The 24,663-nt window shown below is 43.7% G+C and overlaps 1 protein-coding gene across 1 annotated transcript; it reads left to right on the top strand.

The window, feature by feature from the left end:
* Window positions 1–100: 100 nt before the first annotated feature.
* Window positions 101–9,968, top strand: LOC141568320 (large ribosomal subunit protein eL37-like). The gene has a single exon (XM_088789251.1). It carries the CDS (start codon window positions 8,512–8,514, stop codon window positions 8,800–8,802), a length of 291 nt encoding a protein of 96 aa, XP_088645377.1. The 5' UTR covers window positions 101–8,511; the 3' UTR covers window positions 8,803–9,968.
* Window positions 9,969–24,663: the final 14,695 nt, after the last annotated feature.

Genomic DNA, 24,663 nt, shown 5'->3' with positions numbered 1-24,663 from the left:
GAGCCTCTGAATTATGGGAGGGCTATGGATAGGAATGCGAAGGTACACCCGGGAGAAAAGTTTATTTCTTTTTCCCAGAGTTTATGGTTTGCATGGGCTCAGACTTGGCTGTAATATTTCAGGTAAGTGAAATGAGAATATCCCTGTGTGAGTCTTGAGTTCAGGCCCTGGTGGAGATAGGAGTTACAGTAGAAAGAACTAGGAACTACTGTTCAGTGAGGCTGGATTTTTGTCCTGACTTTACCTCTGGGTTTTTGGGACCCACTCACTGAAGCTTTTTCTAGGACTTGGTTTTCTCATCTATAAAATAGCTAAATTACTCTGTGGGGGTGTGGGGACCTGGGCTTGCCTCTATTGGAGGCAGTCCCCCAGGAGTCACCAAGTATAAGACCTCAGACGAGGGTCCAATTTCCACCCTATGGTTAATTTCATGTATCAACTTGGCGAGGCTACGGTACCCAGATATGTGGTCAAACACTAATCTAGGTGCTGTGAAAGTATTTTTAAAGAGCAGATTAACATTTAAATCAGACTTTGAGTGAAGTGTATTTCCCTCCACAATGTGGTTGGACCTCATCCAATCAGTTGAAGGACTTAAGAGCAAAAGACTGATTCCCCTGAGGGAGAGGGAATTCTACCTCCAGCCGGCCTTTGGACTTGAGCTTCAACATCAGCTTTTCCCTGGGGCTCCAGCCTTGTATGGCTACCTTGCAGATTTCTGGCTTGCCAGCCTCCATAATTGTATGAGCCAATTCCTTAAAGTAAATCTCCCTCTATGTATACACATCTATTGGTTCTGTTTTTCTGGGAAACAGGGTAACGGGTTATATGGTTGGTTCTCAACGTTTGAATAGGTGATTGACACTTGTCTTCCTAGGAAACTGGCCATGGAGCATAAATAATGACCAATATAATTTGATCTCTAGAAAAAGGTAACCACCAAGATAAGGTTTTTAACAATGCCCACAAACAATGCATACACACACACACACACACACACACACATTTTTTTTAAAGAGAAAAGTTTGGTTAAATCACTATTTCTTTTAAATGTTGTTTTCATTTCCTATAGTTAGAGTTTTCACTCCAAGTAACAGCTTTTTGGTTGCTGAATTAACGAAACGGGGAAATAGATGGGCAGACGGTTAACACTTCCAGGGTAGTAAGGTTTTTGTACTGCACAGCATGTGGATGTAGGCAGCACAGACAAAAGATAAATGGTTTGTTTGGGGCCCCACTGAGACCCCAAATCAGGCAGTGAGCCATATAGAAGCTAGAGTGCCTAAGATCATCCAAGAAATGCTAATAGCCTTCTGCCAAAGGAGCCCGCAGTTCTTGGCTTGCTTTATGGAAACAGATTTCATGAAATAATTTGGTGTTGTCTATTTTAGGTAATGAAGTTATTATTGAATGGAGTTTGCTGTGAGCACAAGACTTTACTGTGAAGTTTTGAATACATTTGAATAGGTTTGGCTGAGAGGCTTAGATGCAAGCAAACCTACTGAAAATTGAACTTGCGTAAAATTGATGTTCCTCTTTTCATTTTAAAACCATGCAAAACAAAATTATTACTTATGATTTAATTTAAGTATATAAGTTATATAAGTATGGAACTTAACTTTATATAAGTATATATTTTATAAGTATGTAAGTTAACTTTAAATGTTTTAAAAGTATGAGCCCATTGGTAGGGACTATAAATCCTAGTTTGCCCAGGACAGTACCAGTTATGTCTATTGTTCTAGTGTAATTATTAGCACCCTCTATTTCTCTCAAAATGTCCCAGGATGAGTGATAAATATGGTTGTTCTACACATGGGCCAAAAAGCAGATACATAATTTTAAGGTTCTTAAGATGAAGTCATAAATTGGAAAAATTTAAAGTTTTATAAAGTATAAAATTTTAAACTTTATAAGTTTTAAGTTATTTTTAAATTTTAGGATGGGACTGAAATCTAAACACAAGTTTTGGTGGAAGGCAAGATATAATAGGGGTATCAATATAAAAATATATAAATGTTTTGATAATGCTTATTTAAATGTTCTTACATTAAAAATCCATTTCTGTTCATGGAGTTCTAAAATTGGATACATTAGCATTAACTTGTGACTTTGAATGTCACCCTGTGCTCACCTGCAGAACTATCTAAGGGTCAGAAGCACCCAAATTGGGGTTTTTTACACTGAGAGAAACCTGGGCCCCTGGGAGGGAAGCAGGAACCAAATTTGGGGTACAAGGAACAGGATAGCGTGGGTATGTCTTGCGAATGGAAAGTAATTATGTCTCAGAGATGTCTAGGGTATAATTTCGGGAACAAACTGCTGATGAGAACTCCCACGTATAGTGAATATTGAATGTCTAGGGCTATAAAAAGCCTGGGATCCAAAATGATCCCAAGGAAAGATTCTAAAGGTAAAGGACATATTTGCAGAAATGTAATGCATTGCTCACTTAAATTGTTAAAGTTCCTTAACCAAATTTTGGCAATAACACAAGTTGTCACCAAAAAATAAAAATTAAGTAGTTTGGTCAAAAGCTCCTGAGTTAACTAAGTAAAAAGAGCAAATTATAATATCCATGACCCATTAAAAGAAACCAACAAGTAAAAGTTGAATTTAAAATGATCATAATAATCTAGAGAGAAATTATTAGGAATACCAAATGCATTTTGCAAGGTTATAAAACAATATGAATATACATAAATTTATTTCTATATATCACCAATAAAATTAGATTAAAAGATAAAATATTTAAATGGAAAGGCATACCTTATTTATGGATGAGAAAGATAGTAGCTATCCCCAAATTTATGTAAGTAATCCCAATAAAAAACCAAGTAGGTATGCCTCAATTAAAAAAAAACCAAAAAGCCAAGCATGATTTTTTCTTCCTTTCTCCCTTCTTTTTGTGCTAATGCTACAGGTAAAGTAAAAACCATAAACATCAATATTATTCAGCCATTAAAAGTATAATATAAAGTTTATGTAGAAACTTGGAGAATATTATTACATAAAGTGAGTAAAATAGTGTGTTCAATATGATTACAGGACTATATATAAAAACCTTTGAAAAAAGTTACCTCGAGGTGGTGGGATTACATTTTCTTTATGTTTCTACTTGGCTTGCTTTATATTTTATTTTTGTTTCTACATTGGTTTTTGGATTAAAATTTCCTGCTTAGTACACCCAAAAATATTGAGGTTCTGAAAGCACATATACACGCAAATCCACAAAAAAAACAACAAAAACAATGGCCAGAAGATTAAAGCCAGCTAGGCCCTCATCTCCTCGCAGGTGTCAGTTTTCTCTAAGCACTAGACTTGGACATCACTGTTGTAATAGGAGGCCCATTATGCAATTAAAATGCAGTCCCTATATGCCAAAACAGTGTGTGTGAGTGAATGTAACATATATACGAGATGTCACACACACACACACACACACACACACACACACACACACACACACACTCACAGACCCCAGAATGGGAGGATCACGTCCATAGTGCCAGGACCTTTGAGAAAACCAGCCGCCCTGCTGTCTTGAGTGTGTAGAACCCTGAGGGATAGAGTCTCCATGTGAGAAATAGGGGAATTCCTTGTGTTTAGGCTCAGTCACCCTGGACACCAAACCTACTTTCTAATTGAACTCTCAATGATCCTTTCAGGCATTGGACAAACAAAAGCTTTCAAAAGGAGAAAAAGAAACTTATCGTAAATTCTGGAAATCTGAGGTTAGCCAAAATGTGCTGTCAGACTGTCCTACTTTCAGTTTCTTACATTCTGAGGTTATCTTGATTAAGAATTCAGTAGCAGATACAGTGTCTACCAAGCTAACCGAGGCCTTGTATGGAAGATTTTGGAAAATGTGCTTCACCCCACGCTGGCACACATATCCTTTTTTTTTTTTTGTAAAGAACCCCTAACTGTATTTATTTCATATATTTATCAAAAGGGCTCAACCAGAGACCTAATTTAAAAACAAACAAAACAAAAATGACACCATAATAACTTAAGATACAGAACACTACACAGAAATCAAGGGAAAAACTGACCATCTAAGGAAAAAAATAAGACAATGCAAGGAGAGAGACTGGATAGCCCAGGTCAGGGCTCTTGGCTGGAGACCTGTTCTGAGTAGTTTTCTTGCAGGTACTTCTTAAGTCTGTGGGGTTTTTCCAGAGCTTGGCAGCGTGTGTGTTCAAAGGGCTATCAATGTTGGGTTCTCCTAGAAGGGTCTGCATGGAGACTAGGATGGTCCTGATGTCATACAGCGCCGACTGGAACAGGGCTCGTTTGGCACCCCCACAGTAGAGGCCTCTCCATGTCCCTGGCCTCACCTTTCCTTGACTACCCATAGCTTAACAATAGATTCCCCCCCCCCCCCCCCCGTGGCTAGAGCTCCGAATGTCCCCTGTCCCACCCAGTTCCCTGTTTTAGAATATTACCCTGATACTTACTATTAATACCCTTAGGCGTATTGATCACCATCTCATCCATCATTGTTCCTGGGTTGCTGACTCCACCAGAGAATCACGTGGCCAGAAGGAAGGCTCCAGCCTCCGGAGGAATGCCCAGATTTTCCCTTAAAAACCCCAAGCAGGTCTGAGAAGGTTAAGGGCAGTTTTTGGAGGGGTTAATCTGATGCCTTCTCAGACCACTGGTGCTCTGATAATAAACACTTATTCTATGATCCAACTCCTGTGTTAGTCTATTGGCTGAGCTATGCAGGCAGCACGAGCCCTCGGATTTGTTTGGCCTCTGGTTTCACGACCACTTGTCCTTCAGGATGTATAGGCAATGTTATCCTGGGTTTCCACTTGTCTACCCTAAGTGATCCTAAAATGGCCTTAAAATCTCCACACCGTAGAAACCTTCAAAGATCCTAAAGCTCCTTGTAAACACCATGCTAGTGGATTTGAACTTCAGGGGTCATCAGAATCACCTGGGGGACTTGTTAAAACAGATTGCTGAGCTCCACGCCCAAAGTTTCTGATTCAGCAGATGAAGGTGGGGCCGAAAATCTGCATCTCTGACAATTTCTCCAGCGATGCTGATGCTGCTGATTCAAGTAGGTGGCCTTGTTCCAAACAAGTATAAAGCGATGCTTTGCAACGTGGCTGTATATGGCAGTCACCTGAGGAGTTTTAGAAACACCGATGCCCACATTCCATACCAAGAGATTCTGACTGAATGCTTCTAAGATGTGGCTCTGGCAGCAGGCTGTCCCTCCCCCTCCCACCCACTCCCTCCCAGTCCTGTGGGCACCAAATTTGAGAACCACCTCCCCGGAAAAACCTAAACAATTCTAAGTGAGTCCAAACACCCTAAGCAATGACACATGACCCCATGTAAAACATTTAAACGTGGTAAACAATTAAAATGATCCTAAATAACTCTAAGATTCCTAAATGTTATTAGTCAACCCCAAATGATCCTAAAGGGAGCTGAAAGATCCTAAGTGACTCTTAGTGATCGTAAGCTCTAAAAAAGCCCCTAAATGACTATTACAATTGAAAAAGAGCCTCAATGAAGTCAAGATATAATTAAAAAGCTCTAAATGACATCAAATGCTAAATAACCTTGCACAGTCCTAACCAACTGTAAAACCTGAAAAGTTTAAAACTTAACAACAATAATTATGCTAAATGTTCCTGAATGAATTTTTAAAATCCTATGCAACGATAAAATATCCTAAATGGTCATAAACGATTCTAAATTATCCTTGATTGTTCCTAACAATCCCTGAGGGCCCTAAACCTTGAATGAAAGTACTATAAACCGAAAGAACCCACATGGTACTCAGTGACCCAACTGACCTTGAACCTTTAAAAGAGTGCTAAGTGCTTATCCAGGCTACTTAGACCGAAATGGTCCCACCCCACCTACTCCTGGGACCCATGGCCTCCATTCTCCTTAATAGTCACTGTGATTCACACTCTGTCCTACTGCCCTTCAAACATGCCAAACTTGGCATTCACCTTTTCCGCTTTCTGGAACATTTTTCCCTCAGCGCATCACATACTTGGCTCCTTTTTGATTCAAGTCTCAGCACAGCTCTTGCTTCCTAGTGAGGTTTTCCCTGAGCTTCCTACCTCAATCAGATGTCCTCTACTTCCATTTTCTTCAAAGCACTTTTCACTGTCTGAATATATCTGTTGGTTTATTTATCTCCTCCACTAGAACCCGAACTCTGAGAAGTTAACCCCAATACCTCAAATAGGACTTGACCTTTGGCAGGCACCTTGATAATATCTGTGGAACGAACAAATGACTACCCAGATGTATCCTAAACACAAAAATAGCAAAATGCAAAGAATGCCAAAGCTGACAACCCCCCCCTTCCGTCTTGACCAAAGTTCCTTAACAGACTTAATTCCTGTAATCGCCTATAAAATGACCTTAGTTCATCCTAAACTATCGAATGATCCATAAATCACTCCAAATGCTTCTAAACCCTTTGTGATTCTAAACTACCCGAAATGGCCCTTATTAAGACTTCAGGACCTTAAAGATCCCGAAGAGGCATAAATTACTCAAAATGACTTTAAGCCCTAAGCGATTTTCAATGGCACTAAATGATGCCAAATAATATTAACCATCCTTAAAAAGCTCAAAGGTACCCCAAAAGAACCCAAACCTTAGAAGTCTCTAAAAGACTTTGTTTTTGAACCCTAAACAATTTTTACTCTAAATGCATAAAATATTCTAATGAAAAAAATGACCCTAATTCTAAAGACGCTAAAGAACCCAGTCATTTCGATGATCCAGTGGCTAATGTGTCTGACAGCCCTTAAGCCCTAATGACTGGAAATGATCCCAAATGACCCTAAATCCTCCTAGAACAGAGGGATTCTTAGACGGTCTTGTTAAAATGTTGATTCAGATCAGCAGATCTGTGGAGGGGCTTAAAACTCTGCCTTGGCTAGGCGCTGCCTAAGCCCAAATGACCCAAAAGAATGCCAAGAGAGCTAAAACCACCCTCCATTCTAAGATGTCCTCAAAGATCCTAGGCAAAACTAAACCCTAAATCCTAAACAGCTCTAAACATCAAGTTTCTTAAATGATGCTTGAACCCCTAAGCCCAAAATTATCCCACATGACCCTGAACTAACTCAAATAAATCTAAATGACCATAAGAATCAAAATAGATTAAAAGATTTTAAATCTTACACCTCCCCAAAATGCCTTAAGAATTCAAATTTACTTTAAATGCTTCTAAACCCCAAGAGTCCAAAAGACCCTAAAGGACCCAAGAGATCCTAAATACACCTAAAACCCCAGACTCCCTAAACAATTCAATTAGATCCAAAATTATCCTAAACCCAAATTGACCTTAAATATTTCAATGGAGCCTAGATCTGATGAGCCTGACTTTCCCAGTCTCAATGACATTAATGCTAACAACTCCAGTGAACTTGACCTTGATGACCCAGCAATCCTGAACTGTAAGAAGCAATGGAGTAGACTGTTGGTGGTCTATCCTGACCCTGATTACCCCACACCCCAAGGACTTAACATCTATGCTCCAAAGAGCAGGGCTCTGTTTATATACATTGACTTTAATCTTGACCCAGGGAAGCTATTCATGCTGAACTGGAAGACCCTGAGTTCCAAACAACAACGGGCCGGGCCGCTGTATGAGTGATTCTGACTCCCCTGACACCAATAACCCTAAAGTCTAATTACCATAAATTAATGACCCTGAATTCTAAATTCTGGAAAGGAGATTGGAGCAGACCCACATACACCCTGATCAGAACCCTAACCCTACACCTCTCCCCTTGATGATGGGATGTCTTCACCCTAACAATCCTAATGACATGAGAACAGTGACAGAGATTACACTGAGGCTTACTTGGACCTAAATTGGACTTTGATCCTCAGAGCCCTAAACCCTAATAATCCTGACTTTAAACCTTAAACCCTTGAACTACAATAAAGCGGTATTAAGGTAGCCCAAGCGTGGCACTCACTCTGATTCCTCTGATATGGAACACAATAAAACCTCACCACAACATTCCTAAGCCCCAAGTGCACGCCCATCACCGGAGGACCTAGTTGCAAAATAAGATGAAGTAATAGGCTTTAGAAGTTCATTCTACTTTTGACCTGGGGCCCAAAAATCCACCTAAGGACCGTGCATCATGTTTTTCACAGTGTAATCACTGAAATTCACCCTGAATTAAGATGAAAATAATGCAGATTTTAGGCTTTATAAAACTAAATGTAACCTGCCCTTAAAATCATGACATTACTTTTTAGGTCAGTGTGACATTCAGAACATTAAGGGGGAGGGGGCAATCCCAGGAGCTGCCACTTAAAGGAAAAGCCAGCCACCAGAATCCATGCAGGATGCTGTAAATGAATCCTGCTGAGTGATCCTTAAAGTGCTTTATTCCCCCAAGGAAGATGCTTCAAAAATGCATCTCCAGGAAAATTCAAGATCCACAAGACTTTCTTGGACATATTAAAAGATAATATCTCTTTGATCTCGGCCACAGAAGCCCGATGACGAAGGGAACATCATTTGGAAAGTGTCACAATAAGACACACACATTATTCCGCCGCTGCAGCTCTAAGGTTAGCCACGTTGAGAACTCTACCTGTGGCAAATGCGGCTACTCTGCAAAGCGGAAGAGAAAGTATAACTGGAATGCAAAAGTTAAAAGACAAAATACTACCGGGACTGGTCCAGTGAGGTACCTAAAAGTTGTATACTGCAGATTCTGGCATGGAGTCCGTGAAGGAACAGAATCTAAACCCAAAAGGGCAACTGTTGCAACATTCAGTTCATCTTAAGGATTTCAACTATTAGTCGCACAATGAGTGTTCTGGTTTAAAAAAAAAAAGAGAGAGAGAGAGAGATAATAAGTTGGTTTCAATGAACTACATAAAGGAGCTGAAAGTCCTGGTAATAAAGATTTGTCTTATGGTGTACAATAATTTCTTTTCTTTTCTTTTCTTTTCTTTTCTTTTTTTAAAGATTTTATTGGCAAAGGGGAACAAGACTTTATTGGTGAACAGTGTGTACTTTCAGGACTTTTTTTTCCAAGTCAAGTTGTTGTCCTTTCAGTCTTAGTTGTGGAGGGCACAGCTCAGCTCCAGGTCCAGTTGCCGTTGCTAGCTGCAGGCGGCACAGTCCACCATTCCTTGTGGGAGTCGAACTAGCAACCTTGTGGTGGAGAGGACGCATTCCAACAAACTGAGCTATCCATGAGCTCAGCGGCAGCTCAGCTCAAGGTGCCGTGTTCAATCTTAGTTGCAGGGGCCGCTGCCCACCATCCCTTGTGGGACTCGAGGAATTGAACTGGCAACCTTGTGGTTGAGAGCCCACTGGCCCATGTGGGAATCGAACCGGCAGCCTTCGGAGTTAGCAGCATGGAGCTCTAACTGCCTGAGCCACTGAGCTGGCCCGCAATAGTTTCTTTATTCAGAATTTGTAGAGAAAGTGTATTAAAGTCTATATTCTCATCAGAAAATCAATTTCATAACTGAAAGTAGGTGCCAAGATGTAACGTTGAGTGAAAACAGCTAGTTGGTAAAAGACACAGACAGGATGGTACTACTTATGTATCACATACACACACAAAAATACTCCACATGTAAAGGTAGAGAAAAAGATTAGAAGGATGTATCATTGTTAAAGGTTACATTTTACCTAGGATGGGGAGTGGCAATGGTACCTTTACCTGTGATGGATTAACTTTTCCCAAAACATATCTTCTCTTTCCTTCAGCAATGAGCATGCACATAGGAGTGGTTAAAAGAGTCAAACAAAAACCCCTCTCCTGCTCCTCCTGGGCCTCACGCCCATTTTCCTCCATGTCCATTCTTTGGTGTTTACCCCTTTATCTGTAAGTAACACACTGATGTCATTCTTTCTGATTTGCTAATCTGGGGTCTTATCTTTTTCCATCGCCTTCCCCACCTTCTTGTGCCAATTATAATTTTTGGTGAGATCCATGTCCAGCCTTTATATTATATGACTATATGTAATAAAAATGACTTCTAAAGCTAAGCTGTGTGCTGTACTGTAGTTATTTGTTCTTTTTTAGCCAAGGCAGGGCTGATCCTGGACCCCTGCTCCTAGCACCCCTACTTCTCAGTGATCATTCTCTTCTTCTTAGCCATCTCTACGTTCATCATATATTTAGTTCATTCTGGGTGCAATTGGAAGCCAGTGGGGGACCAGATAGAGGAAGGCTAGAGCTTCTCAACCTGAGGGGCCCCAGGGCCGTCTCCAGGCAAAGTCTAAGGAAGAGGGAGAAGGCAGAAGCCAAGCTGAGCAGCTACCTGAGGACTGGTGGTAGGAGGGGCCTGGGCAGCAGGTAGGCAACTGTCATATATTTATGAGTAATTCCTAAAGCAATTAGTGAATTGTGAAAGTTCCGGTGTTTTCCCCCTGTCATTCATTTAACACTGGAAACAATTAAGATCTCAGACACAGAGAGACAAGAAAGTGGGCGTTTTCAGTTCTGGAGAGACAGTGTGTCCCAGGGGAGAGCCAGTTGGTAATTCAGAAGGCCGAGCCCTCCTCTGTGTAAGCCTTAGAGGTATGCTAAAATTGCTCTATTTTCTTTCTCCCACCCGTGCAATTTGCTCTAACTTGTCTCCCTTTGGATGAGTCTGTTCTTGATGACAGCAGATAGCCCCACCTCAGATGTACCACTTGGCTTTTCCTTCTCTAAGGAGTCCAGGCCACTAAGTATTTGGGGGGCACCTTTCAGTTGGCTTCCTTCATTATTCTCAGTGCACACAACTATTGACCCAAAGGCCAGGCAGAAATAATGAGTGAAAGCATTTTGGGGACACACTACTGAGTTTTCAGCCATTTGCCCACATTACAGAAAACTTTTGCCCCGTAGACCCATGGCTTAATTTACGCACCGTTTGGACCAACCAGGCATCTGTTCTCTGGATCACCGGGCTTCCTTAGGCTGTGGTCCACGGGATGGCCTGTGGACTCCTGGGAGGAGGTATTTATGGAACTCAGGGCAGTCACTGAGTAGTACTCTTCCAGCACAAAGCATTCGGCCTTTCCCTTTTCTTCTCACTCACCTTTTGGCTTTGTTCCTGGAGCTCATTTTGGGGGCATACATTGGTGCCTACTTGCTGATCACCCCAGGCCTTGGGACCCTCCAGGTGAACCTGGCTCTTCCTGATTCTTCTAGGCCTTGCTATGTTTTCCACCTGTGACCACAATGCCCTCCCTAAACAGTTGCCTACCTGCTGCCCAGGCCACTCCTACAACAAGTCCTCAGGTAGCTGCTCAGCTTGGCTTCTTCCTTCTCCCTCTTCCTTAGACTTTGCCTGGAGATGGCCCTGGGGCCCCTCAGGTTGAGGGGCTCTATCGTTCCTCCATCTGGTCCCCCATTGGCTTCCAACTGCACCTAGAATGAACTCCTACACAGTCTTCAAGGCCCTTTTCACCAGCCCTGGCCTCATCTCACACACCTATTTTCCTGCTCCCCTTGCTTACACCTGCCTCCCCACACCCTCAACACATCTCAACTTGGATTCTCTGAATACATAGGTGTCTCTTTCTGCAGTATCTTGGCAGGACGGGACACCAGGTTTTGCCATGGCTCCCTCATTCTCGTGTTGCAAGTCTCAGCTCAAATGTCCCTTTTGCAAAGAGGCCATCCTGATCACCCTAGTAATGTCCTCCTTCCCCAGTCACTCTTTTCATTACTTTAAAAAGTGTTTTATTAGGATAAAATCTACATACAATGAAATACACCTGTCTTAAGTGTACAGCTTGGAGAGTTTTGACAAATGCATACATCTGTGTAGCAATACCCTGATCAAGAATCAACCATTCTTCAGCGCTTTATCACATTGCTTTGTTTCATCGACTTCACTCAGTTCTGTCCAACACTGTCTTGTTTATCTGTTTGTTTGTTGTCTGTCTCCCCTTCTACAATGGAAGCTCCCAGAAAACAGAGGTCTCGTCTGTCTTGTTCACTACTGTATCCCTCATGTTCGAGACATCCTTCTTGGTTGCCCTGAATGAATGGTCTTTCTATTTGTATGAGCACATAGCCTCTGAATTCTAATGCTGCAAACTCATCCTAGGTACTCTGTGGGGTTAGGCATTGCCCTCTCCTGGGTGAAACAGAATTTAAGATGCAGGTACCCCTGGGGTGAATAACACTCTTAGACCTTTGGTCTCTGCGGGAATGAACTTGTCAGAGCGTTCCTTTACGGGACGCTCTACCTCACCAATTCTCGCATCTACTGTTCTGGGAGTGCCATCTGGGAGAGTCACGGTCAGGGTAATCAAACGCAGTCCAACAGCCAAAAGTCATTCATGTTAACCTTGGAACATTCGGATGACGCATGAGTGTGTGAGTTAGAGTTTGTGTGCGCAAGGGCACCTTTCAAAACCGATTTCTATTTAGGCAGAATGTCTTGACAGACGCTTCCCCCGGAAACCTTGAAGAAGGTTTTTAAAAACACCGATCTCCAGGAGGTGAAGTGTGGAGGCAGAGGATGAAGGTGACGCCCCCTGGTGGTACCTTCTGGCTCTGCGACTCCGTGAAGATTTCATGGTCGGGGCTCCAGCTGGGTATTAGCTGAGCGTCACAGCCCTGCAACCGTCCCAGGCCCAGCCCTGAGAAGGATTTGGGGCCAAGAAAGACAGGTCCATTTTTCCAAATTATGGTTAATGAGAATGCGAAAAGCTAACTCTGCAGAAGACCTTGTTTCAGGCGTTCAGGTTCGTCCTGAATGCTGGCAGGTTTGTCCCTCATCCATCAAAGTCAGTGGTTCTAGGGCGCCCCCTGATGGTCTAGATGCTGTGCTACTCCTATACACCCTCTTCTGAGGGGTGGCCTTCAAAGTGGGGTGGGAAAAAAGACTACAACTTTTATTTTAATTGAAATACTTTGATTTTTTTAAATAATAAAAATAGTGACATTTTGACCTTGGCGGTTTGTGTGTCAGCCCCGTATTACGCTGCATAAAGGTAAAGGAGAAGTGGTACCCTGGGGACGCATGAGAGGCTGCTGGCGATGCCTTACCTAGGCGCAGTGGTTTGAGACATAACTCTTCTGACACAGCCTTCGTGTGTTTTGGTGATATCTAAGCCAGACTGCTCAGGTTAGAATCCCTGTTCCCCTTCGCGAGCCCTGGATTTCTCTGTACCCACCTACATTTCTTCATCTGTTTAATGGGGAAAATATTAGGTCCTGTCTCATGGGGCTGCTGCAGGGATTAAATGCTTTTAAAACATTTAGAAAAGTGCCTTGGTGGGGAATATATAAGTGTCAGCAACTATTATTTTGTAGGTTTACTTAGACTAAAACCCCCACATCAATCCTAAGAAGCTTAAAAATTACTACAAAAAATATAGATCAAAAGTAATATGAATAATGCAAGTGCAAGAGGAGGCAGAGAAGATAGACCACTAAAACTAATGATATTTAAAAGTACATGTATATAATTTATAAATAAATATCAGTACAGATTAAAAATGCTCACTGAGTGGGTGTCCAATTTGGAAAGTGTGGGGATCACTGATTCTGAGCCTGGATGGGGACGAGTGATACTCAATAGAGGTGTGGGCTTCACCTTGTACATCTTCCTTGATTTTCTCGGCTGCCCTTTGAGTTGGCAAGGGCCTCAGTGTCACGTTTCATGTGGGGACACTGAAGCACAGAGAGGTCAACACCCTTGTCCAAAGTTATAGGGTCAGTCACTGGCTAGGCTGGGCCTCTTCACTGCAAAGGCTGCTGGTTTTCCCATGTTCCTAGATGTCAAAAGGAAAAGAAAGGAGAAAGAGAGAGAGAGAGATTTTATATTTTTAATAGACCATCCTGTTCCCATGTGAACAGAAGCAGGAATACCAATTAGGAGCCTGTCAAACATCCTGATGAGATGATGGCAGCCTGGATCAGGTGGTGACAGTGGCCGTGTTGAGAAGTGAGTGGATTAATAATGCATTTTAGAGTAGACATCATAGGACCAAAACTTCTGTTTTGGGGTATGATGGAAAACTGCCATCAGCTACCAATTCCCCTCCCCCCAAAACCATTCCTGGGAATCCAGAGGAGGGAAAAGAAGGTAGATGATGGATACGTACGCGGCATCTGAATGAGAGAGCAGAAGTAATAGCAGCAGTTTAGTCACTAATATTTATTGAGCACTTCTTATGCTCTAGGAACTGCCCGAAGAACTGGACATTCTCATCTAACTCCATGAGGTAGGTCATTATCCCCACTTTACAGGTGAGAAAATGGAGACACCATGAGGATCAGTGACTTGCTCAAGGGAACGCACAGCTGGTAAGAGGAGTAGAGTGATCTAGGATTGGGCACAATCTGTGTTGGCCATGCCCCAGGGGAGGACCCCAGGAAATTGGTGTTGGAGTTTGCCTTTGCAAGGCTTTCAGAGGTCCCTCATTCTGATCTGAGGATTGCCCCCCTCTACACTATGGCACTATGGATGGGATACCTAGATGCTTAAGGCCCCTGAGCACCTCACATAGCATCTTGTGGCATAAGCCTTTCAGGATCCTTGTCTACCTACCCTGGAATCCAACTTGCAAACTGATCTTTGCTCCCGTCTCTGGATGGTGGCTAATTTACCTGAGAAACCTCTTTCTTGGCCAATAATGTTAACACATGTGGATTTTTTTTTCCTTTTTAATGTGAGTTTTGTTTTAAATACATATGGAAAAAGTCCAGTTTTATATACTCCATTTTAAGTCCTCTTTAAGATCCAGAAAGTCAAATTCTGGGGCTAGAGCCTGGTTTGATGGTAACTGTATGGGGTTTTTGGAATTTTAGGCATATCCCAGGCAGTGGCTTATTCTCACCCATGTCACCCCTGCCCCAATACAATGATCTCAGGGCCAGCTATAACTTCTCCCCAGGGAACCCCTGATTTTCCTCTGGTTCTTTGTTCAGTCAGTTTTCCTTCCTGCCGGCTCTCATTCTCCCCACCAGCAGGAAGAGATGACAAAACCCGGAGCCAAAGCTTCCTTCAGCTGGTCCACACTGTTCCCTGGACATCTCTGAGGCTCTCAGAGAACAATGGAGCTGTCCTGGCACTCAGGAGAGCCTGGGGATCTGCTTCCTCTTGACCATCTCCATCCTCACCTGCCGTTTTTTGCTGAAGCTGTTCCGCTTCATCCTCATGGAACATTGCCTGTCAGAAATGCCTTGGTAGTAGTGGGGTGAGATTCTGATGCAGCAGAGTACCATAAGGACAGGGATGGTGTGCTTCAAAAAGGGAGGGAAGTCCATGAATTTGACTTTCTCTGTCTCTATGGGTCCCTAGTTCCTCATTCCCCAAAAACGAGAGGACAGAGCTTAAAGCAAGCCAAGTCTTGCTTTTCTCTCACATTTGTCAATGGACCTTTCTAAGGTCCCTGGCCAAATGCCCTCAGTCCAGCCTGGAGGCCACCACAGAGCCTTCTTCCTTTCTCTGCCCTAGTCATTTCCAGTTTGCTGCTATTACAAACAGAAGTGTTGTGAACGTTTTTGTGTCTTTTGGTGGACCTGATGCTCATTTCTCATGGGTCTATCCCTAGGACTGGGACTGAAGTCTGCAGGGCTTTCAGGCTCAGTTAGGCTTTCTGTAGTGGGCAGAGGGGTGCATATCTGGATGAGCTGCTCCTCCTGGCCTCCCGGCACCCCCAGCCCCACCTGTTCATTCAGTGTCTGAGGAAGATGCCCCCAAAAGGCAGGAGCCTTCTTCAGAGATGTAGCAAGCCCTTTTCAGCAAGACAGCCCATTCCACCCCTCAACCAGGCTGGGCTGAGGTCTCAGGTGAACCAGAAATGACTAAATGAGTGTCGTGCGGGACGGCCTGCGGGGTCTCTGCTCCTGCTCCCCATACAAGAACGCAGGCTATGGTGAGGCCAAAAAGGAACACCCACGGAGCCATAGGTAGGGGAGTCATACCACTATATTCTCTCTGGCGGCACTATACTCTCAATGGAGGCTGGATTCACACTGTCCGCAAACCGCCATCCACACTTGCCAGCCCAGCCACCATCTTCTTGCTAGCCCCCATTCTTTCTTCTCTGCTAGCATAGCCACAGCAGTTATATTAGTGGCCAATGGCTCACTGGTTACAGCTGACGGCCAACTAGCCACAGCTGATGGCCATGCAATCACAGTTGATGGCCATTTACTACCTGAGCCAGGCACCTGTCTATGTGAGGCCGAGAGCCTGGAAACTGCTTTTTGGGGTTCTGTCCCCACACTGAGCGAAGGACATGCCCTGGGGTTTTTCTTCTCTGAGAGGGTATGGTAAGTAGAAACAGACAGAAAAACCAGGGGACCAAGCAGGGAGTGGGACTGGTTATATGACCCATAAGCAGAAAACATGATTGCAGACCTCAGCCTTTCCAAACCTCTGGCAGGGCACCTGGGACCAGGAATGCCCTCTGCATGTGGCCTTGCTTTTCATGGGGAGTATTACGATGCAGAGTCGGGTGGACCCACCCCCTCCTCCCTGCTTCTACATGAGGGCCACAACCTTCAGTTGAAGGCTCTAGCAGCAAGAAATGATCTTCCAACCTTGTTGATGAAAATGATAAAAATGCTAACATTTGTTAAAAGGAGGCAATAAGATGTGGAGGTTAAAATGTGGCCTTTGAAGCCAGAATGACTGCCTGGGTCCCCTGCTTACTAGCAAATCATGCTTGGTCCCTAAGCCTCAGCTTCCCCTTATGTAAAACGGGGATAATTATAGTGCCCACCTGATAGTGTTGTGAAGGTTAAAGAAGTTACAGGTGACGTCTTGGAACAAGGCCTGTGTCGTGTGGGAGACCCTGCTCGCTGCGCCATGTGTCGTGCGGGGTGGCCTGCGGGATCTCAACTCTCGCTCCCCACATAAGAACGCAGGATGTGGCTGGGCCCAAAAGGAACACCCACGGAGCCATAGGTAGGGGAGTCATACCACTATAGTCTCACTGGAAGCTGGATTCACACAACGTGCGACCTGCTGTCCACTTTTCTGCCAACCGACTGACTCCCCTCGACTCACCAACCAGCGTAGCCGCGGCAGTTATATCGTGGCTAACCAGCTACAGCTGACAGACAATTAGCCACAGCTGATGGCCATCTACTACCAGAGCCTGCCCCTTTCCACGTGAGGCTGAGAGCCTGGAAACTGCTCTCTGGGGCTCTGTCCCCACAGCCTGGCACATACTAAGCACTCAAAACAGAGCTCACATATGTTTTTGAAATGGAGGAGGAGATAGAAACATTTCTTCGTGGTACTGAGCATGCAATAAAGAACATGTATGTGCTTCAGAGTCGCTTGATCACATGATGTCAGCAACACGTTCGATAGCCAGAACAGCTCGAAGATATGACAGATCAAAGTTAGGGCCAAAAGAACATGATTTTAAATCCTATGGATTCAATGATAGGATTTCTTAAGAAACCTGCATGGTGCAGATGGTTAAATGTGGAGGATTTGACCCTTTCCCAACCTTAGATAATTCTTTTTATTCATCAGAAAATGACATCTATGGTGCATTTAAAATCATACTTAAAAGATAAATCCAAACACTCCAATAGTACATGAAAAAGTATTTTCCAGAACTCAAGGCATCAGAGAATTAGAAACCCACTTTTTTCTGTGGCTGGGGGTGGGGTGAGGTTGAGGAAGTAGGGAAAGGTAGGTAAATTGGCAAAAGCTGTTAGCTCTAAGATGAATAAGGTCTGAGGAGCTCTGTAAAACATGGCGACTGTAGTTGATAACATTGTATCGTACAATTGAAATTTTCTAAGTCAGTATATAGAACTTAAATGTTCTCACTAAAAAAGATAAATATGAGATGATGGATGTGTTAATTAACTAGATGGGGGAATCCTTTCACAACGAACATGTATATTAAATATCTTACAATTTTATGTCAATTATGCCTCAATAAAGATGAAAAAAAGTAACCTGCATATCTTCATCGGCTTAAATCAGCTTAAATCACCAGCATTCCTACTGTTGTGTGTGACAGGCAAAAAAAAAAAAAAAAAAAAAAAAAAAATCTTGCTGACTCAGATCTGATAACAGTGAAACCTCCACAATATCTGGCCCACATTTGATTCAAATATCCAGAACTGACTGGCAGAGCTTGCTACCTTTCCAAACAATACAGAAAGTGAATTAGAGTTTGCTAACTTAGTAGAAATAAAGGATAAAAGAAGAATTCAGCTGGACAGGGGACCTGCAGAATGGCTCAAGCTATCTTGGTAAGTCAGGGAAGATGACCCTTGGAGGAAAGAGCCTAGTTTGTGTTTCTGCACTTCCCCCTGCTGGCTGATGCTGGAACATTGATTTCTCCTGTGGCTCTAGGAAGACCTAACAGGATGCGCTATGGTTTATGGCTGTTGGGAGGCAGGGGGCTCCTCAAAGCAAGTGTTGAACCAGAGGCAGTCGAATTTGGCTGAGACTCTCCTACCATCAAAGGCCAACCCTGGGAAGTGGGTTTGAACAGGAGCGGAAAAGTAACTTCCCTGTGGCATGTAAGAGCAAATTCTGGTGCTTCCAAGACAAAGGAATAGGATCTTAGTGGAAGGAAAAAGATTCACAAGCAGTGGAATTTGGGAGTCAGGCAGGTAGATAAGCATTGAAGACCCCATCCCGAGGGCTCTAGTCCCTGCAGATAATCTGGAAAGATTGGAGCAGCTGCTCTGTAGAGGAAACAGAAGATGACCAAAACACATTGTTGGGTTTGGAGGTACTAGCAGTCCATTATGGGAGATATACATGTAAATGAATAATTATGTCACAAAGTGACAAGGAACCTAGTTATGGCACCCAGAATCTTAAGACAGGTCTCCAGGGGGACATGTCTGAGCTGTTCCTGAGGTGTGAGTAGGAATTCTGGAAAGAGAGGGGAAAGGCTTGAGAGGGTTTGGCAATATGGTGGGATTGCAAAGCATGTGTTGTGGATCATGGAAGGTGAGTGTGGAGGATGAGGCAGGTCTGGCTATGAAGGACCACGTGCACTTTGCTGAGGGCCCATGACTTTCTATGCATGGTGGAATGCTCTTAAAATGTTTTGAATCAATTTTGGAGGACCTTCAGAAACAAAGAACGGGAGATGCAAAACAAACCTCAAGGATCACTTTATTCTGCTTTCCTTGAAGAATCAGAAGTGTTACAACTCAGATCGTTTCTGATATATCGGAAGGATGTTTACATAAACCTGCCACATCCCTTTTCAACAACTTTGTACTTTGATTTTTTAATGGTGCAGTTAAACTCGAGTACTTGGGCTTTTGTGTGAGTGGGAGGGCAAAGACAATCGTCCCAGATTACTTTGAGTCACTTATATAATGTTGCTATGACACTGACGGAGAGACGAGATGTGATCAAAAACTACAGTGAAGGTTTAAATTTAAAAAAAGTATTACAGTGAAAGACACATTGCCATTAATCCCCCTCAAAAGACTCTCCCTCGCTTTGAACGCACTTATCTCATCGTTCTTGCCACTTCCTGAAGCAGTTCTGGAAGTCCGCTTTCATGAGTGTCTTTAGTAGTACTGTTGTGGTTGCCTCGATGTCCTGAATCGATTCAAAACGTTTACCTTTCATGGTCATTTTGACTTTGGGGAAGAGCAAGAGATCACACGGTGCCAGATCCGGTGCATAAGGTGGATGAGGACACACTGTAATGTTTTTATTTGACAGAAATTGCCATGGACCAGAAGCGATGTATGACACTGAGCATCGTCATGATGGAGGAAGATTTACGGCACACTTTAAAACATACCTTCTCTCACCTGTAGCTCACACCCAACTGAGGGCACCAAAGAAGTTGAAACTTGTCACACACTGTTACTAAGGTTCGACACATTGCTTCCCATATTGAAGATCCCTGCCTTTCCGTTGGATGGCACTCAGCAGCATTTACCGTATGTTTCGATCACACCTCATCTAAGGAGTTCTTTAAAGAGACGCAGCAATCCCACCCTTCAGTGCTCCCCTCTTACCTACACTCATGCTCCTCAAAGTGTGGTCCATGGAGCAGCATGTTGGCCTCACCCTATTAGCACTTCAGAATCTCAGGCCGCCTCACACCTGCTGAAGCAGAATCTGCATTTTACCAAGATCCCCAGGGACTTTGTGTGCCATTAAGGCTTGAGAAGTGCCGCTCTACAGGACACAAGACCAGCCATGGTCCCGAGGGTTCTGGGGAGCATTGCTAGTTTTGCCCCTTTAGTTCTCTAGCCTCATGGTAACACTCTCCTCCACCCCACCCCCACCCCACTGCCTGTGTTCCCGCTGGACTGAACCACTTACAGCTCCTTGAATGTACCTGGCTTTTTTTTTTTTTTTTCCATGCTACTGCCGTTTTCCAATCTTCTCCACCTGGATACCCCCGTTCATCCTTGCAGACTTGCCTTCTCTGGAAAACTTTCCTTGCTAGTGCCGATGGCTAGCACAGCATTCCCCCACACCTGGTGGTTATCTGTGTATTTCCCATCATGCTTTGAGCACGTCGACGGCAGTGGTGGTGACTCATCATCCACTGTGGTACCTCCAGAGCTCCATGGGCCATCAGGCATGTAATAGAAAGTCAATAAAGATTTACTGCTAACCAATCTTAAACGCCAGCAGCAGCCCTGGGTGCCATCTCTCGTCTGCTCTGTCCTTGGCGTTTCCAGGGGTCACGTACTGCTGGGTGTCCACCCAGGTCTTTGAAGGTGGTGTAAGAGATCTGGAGGGCCATCTTCAATCTATCTACAGCCCCTCCACTGCCCCCCACCCCTAATTTGACATGACTTCAGCTTTTATTGGAGGGGGCTATAAAAATTGACTATAGAGTAAATGAATATGTGTAAAGTGTACAAAGTAAACAGTAAATCGGTTGTGCTGGAGCCATCACACAGGCTCCAAAGAGAGGATTGTGCATATAGCTTCCAGCGCCACAGTCAGCCATGTCACACTGGTAACTTGAAATTGGCCAAGTGTATTAATCACGTTTTTAATTTTCTGTATGTTGTCATGTTTCAATCTCTTAAAAACCCTTCCTGGCTGGGGAGAGACTGTCTGTCCCAGGGCCAACCAATATTTAGAGAGCGAAGTCTCAGATGGGAGCATGCCTTTGATACGCAAACTAACCAATCTAGAGCCCATCTTGCACGCCTGAGCACTGCAGGAGGCAATATTTCTTTACTTTAAAGGGCCAGGTACCAAAAAATTAGAAACTGCCACTATAGCCCAAAGCTTACTGAAATTACTGTAACTAGCCAATCCTGAAATATTTTCACTGCCTTGCCTTCCCCATGGAAACCCCAATAAAGGCTTCTGGCCTAGGCTCTCCCCGCGTTCCTGCTTCTGCCTCCTGACCAAAGCCTAGGGTTCTTCCTGTGGTGCTCCATAACCTGCTGGGCCTCTCATTTCTAGGGGAACTGTGAATAGCATTAAACTTTTCTTTCAATGGCATTGACCTCTTTGTGTCATCATTCAGTCACTGTTATTAATTAAGTCTTGGGCCCAGAATACCACGTCACTATGTACATCACAAAAATTGGCAAATGATGCAAAGCACCCCATACTCACTCCCCCCACCCAGGGAGCGTGGATGCCCATGTCGCCAGAATGTAAACACCCTAGCAGCAGGCAGATCCCTTTTCTTGTCCACCATTATATTAATAGCTCCAGCACAGACTAGACTGACACATAGTAGGAATTCAATAGATGTTTGTTGAATGAAGGCATGATAAACCCATAAAATGCCCAAGATGAGGCAAAAAAGCATATTAGCTAAGATGTTGAACGTAAGTGAGGAGCTGCAATAGTGCCCAGAGAGAAAAATGATTTGTAATTCTAAGTAAAGCCCTCTGCTAAGGCAGAGGGCCAATGGTCTTGAAATACAGATGTGGAGGTCCCACAGACAGGCTCGGGTCATGCCATGAGTGCGAGTGTGACAGCTGGACTTCTGGAAGCATCTGTCTGCACAGGTCAGCATCCCCCAGTTGAGAGGGAACAGGTTTACAGACCACACTAAGTTTGAAATTATAGCAGGAATTTTTCAGAATATGCTCTTTTGACCAAAAAAAACCCCAGAAAAACACTTTAACTGTGTGTGTGTGTGTGTGTGTGCGTGTGTGTGTGTAACCCTTGACCCCCTTCGGCTTTGCCAAGTGGGCTAAAAGTTGAGGAAAACCCACTAAATTTTTGCCTCCTGCTCCCTTGTACTTTTTTGTGGTGATTGGTTTTGGCTTAGGCACAGGGAGGAATAAATGACATTTAAGGCATGCTAAAAGTTTTCTGGACCCAATTCCAGTGTGTGTGTGGAGTTTTCCTCATACGTCCAGGCAATTTTCTGAACCAGCTGGGTGCCTTATAATTTAATTCAATTCTTACACTATCTACCTGGAGATAGTATCAAAACCCCTAGGTTAAGGGCTCCGTCTTACAAGACTCCCTGCCCCATCCCACCTCAGCCGCCAATCCCAAGTCTAAGGCAGGCTGAGGTTCTAATGACCCCCCTCCTTGGGCTCCATTACTCTCCTAGAGTGGCTCACACAATTCAGAGAAACATTTTACTTACTAGGTCACTGGTTTGTTATAAAAGAATATAACTCAGAAATAGTCAGATGGGAGAGATGCATATAACAAGGTGTGGGAATGGGTGCAGAGCTCCCAGGTCCTCTCTGAGTGACCACTCTCCCCAAATATTCACCTATTCACCAACCAGAAGATCTCCAAACTCCATTCTTTTGGGTTTTTTTATGGAAGGCTTCATGGTATAGGCATGATTGATTAAATAATTGGCCATTGATGATTGATTTAATCTCTAGCCCCTCACCTTTCCTTGAAAATCCGGGGTGGAACTGAATGTTCCAACTCTCTATTCATAGTTGGTTCCCCTGGCAACCAGCTTCCTTCCTAGGGGCTTTCCAAAAGTCACCTCATTAACACAAACCCTGTAATAGGGAAAAGGGGATTGTTATGAATAACAAGGCACTCATTTCACCTTTATGGCTCTGAAGGGATTTCAGGAACTAAGGACAAGGGACCGAATATTGTAACAAAAGATGCTCCCGTTGCTTTTATTGCTCAGGAATTCCAAAGGTTCTGGGAGCAGGAACTGTGGATAAAGACCAAATGTATATGATAAATATATTTTTGTCATCTGAATGACCAAATGTCTATTTCTTATAAATCACAGTATCACAGATGCCACAAGCGCCTTTATTTTGTTCTTGATTGCTAAGTAGCCCTCAGTCAAAACAGCCTGTTAAAAAAAAAAAGTGAAACCTTAATTATAGATTTGAAAATTCAAGTATAATACAACTGATATGGGTCTTGCCTAGCCAGGACCCTCCCCTGAACCCTCCCCTCTGCTTAGTCCTTGAAAATCCCTGAACTTCTTGGTGTTGTTTCTAGATCCTGGAGCCCTGGGGGCATAACACCCCATCCTGTCAGACGCTGAGGTCACCTCTGATGAGCCTGAGTGCGTAATTCTCTCCATAGATGGTTTTCTACTGCATGCCCCTCTCCCATAACTTCCCACCCTTGCCTATCTCCCTCCATCCAGGGAGACCAGCTGTGTTTGGTCCTCTGGCCCTGACCTGTCTGTTTCCAGCTTCCTTGAGTTCCTTTCTGGCTCACTTCCAATTTCCTTACACAATTTATGGCCAAGCGTGTTGGAGTTAAAACAATCTGTATTGTTTAAGAATGCAATGCTTTCCCACAATCTGATTAGCATTCAAATAAGATCTGGAAATTCCAAGGAGAGGCTGGGTAGGTGGGTAGATGGAGATAAGAAATTCAGACCTGTGTAGAGGGAAGAGTCCTGGGAATACAGTGACACATGCATTGGAGGATAAGTTCTTTTTGGGATCAGCTCTGGGCTGGGTGCAGCCACCAGGAAGGACCACTTAGAAGGGATGTGATCAGTGCATGAAACTATTTCAGTCTCAGGCCTCCCATGGGCCAGATGAAGGCTCTGAAGGGGATCAGAATAGACCTCCCCAAGATGTGCCACTTTGGCATATGGATTATTTTCAGCTGAAGGCAATCGAGCCCCTGCAGGCTTATGAGAATCTTTTACCTCTCCCTTAAAGAATTTGAATTAGGGACCTTGCCCATAATAAGAATTATCACCAGAAATACCTTTTTATGACTTATCTATAGGGCAAGGCAAACTTTCAACTACTGAATATCTGCCCTTCTTATCATCCTTGAAATGACCATCCTCTCTGAAGCCCCAAGGCACCTTACCTCATCCTTAGCTCAGAATGCCACATCTACCTCATTTCCCCTTTCTGTCTCTGAACCTCTCATGTATGTGGGGGTCTCTGACTCTCTTATATATGTGGGGTTCCCACATGTATGTATGTAATTACATTTAGTTATTTTCTCTTGTTAAGTGGTCTCATGAAGATTTAATTATTACACCAGCCAGAGGAAGGGTAGAGGAAAATTTCTTTCTGCCTCACAGCTCTCATTTGCCAATAGAAACAGCTGAGACTATTCTTCTGGAGCAGGCTTTCAGAGATATCGTACCTCATTCCCATTTTACAAGAAATGTCTGACTTATTCCCATTTTGCAGGTGAACATCATTCTTAGTGTCATGGGAGTTTGGCTCCTTTCTCTTCCAGCAGGGAATATGGTTGCCCAACAGAGACCAGGTCTTCTGCCAGCAGTGAGGATAGGAGAAGAATGAGCTGTGTCTGATGGCA

The sequence above is a fragment of the Rhinolophus sinicus genome, chromosome 13 (genome assembly GCF_057876585.1).
Source record: "Rhinolophus sinicus isolate RSI-liver-muscle chromosome 13, RSI-T2T, whole genome shotgun sequence".
NCBI classification, from domain to species: domain Eukaryota; kingdom Metazoa; phylum Chordata; class Mammalia; order Chiroptera; family Rhinolophidae; genus Rhinolophus; species Rhinolophus sinicus.
The sequence above is the reverse complement of the archived record's forward strand: the minus strand, read 5'-3'. Positions and strand labels throughout refer to the sequence as shown.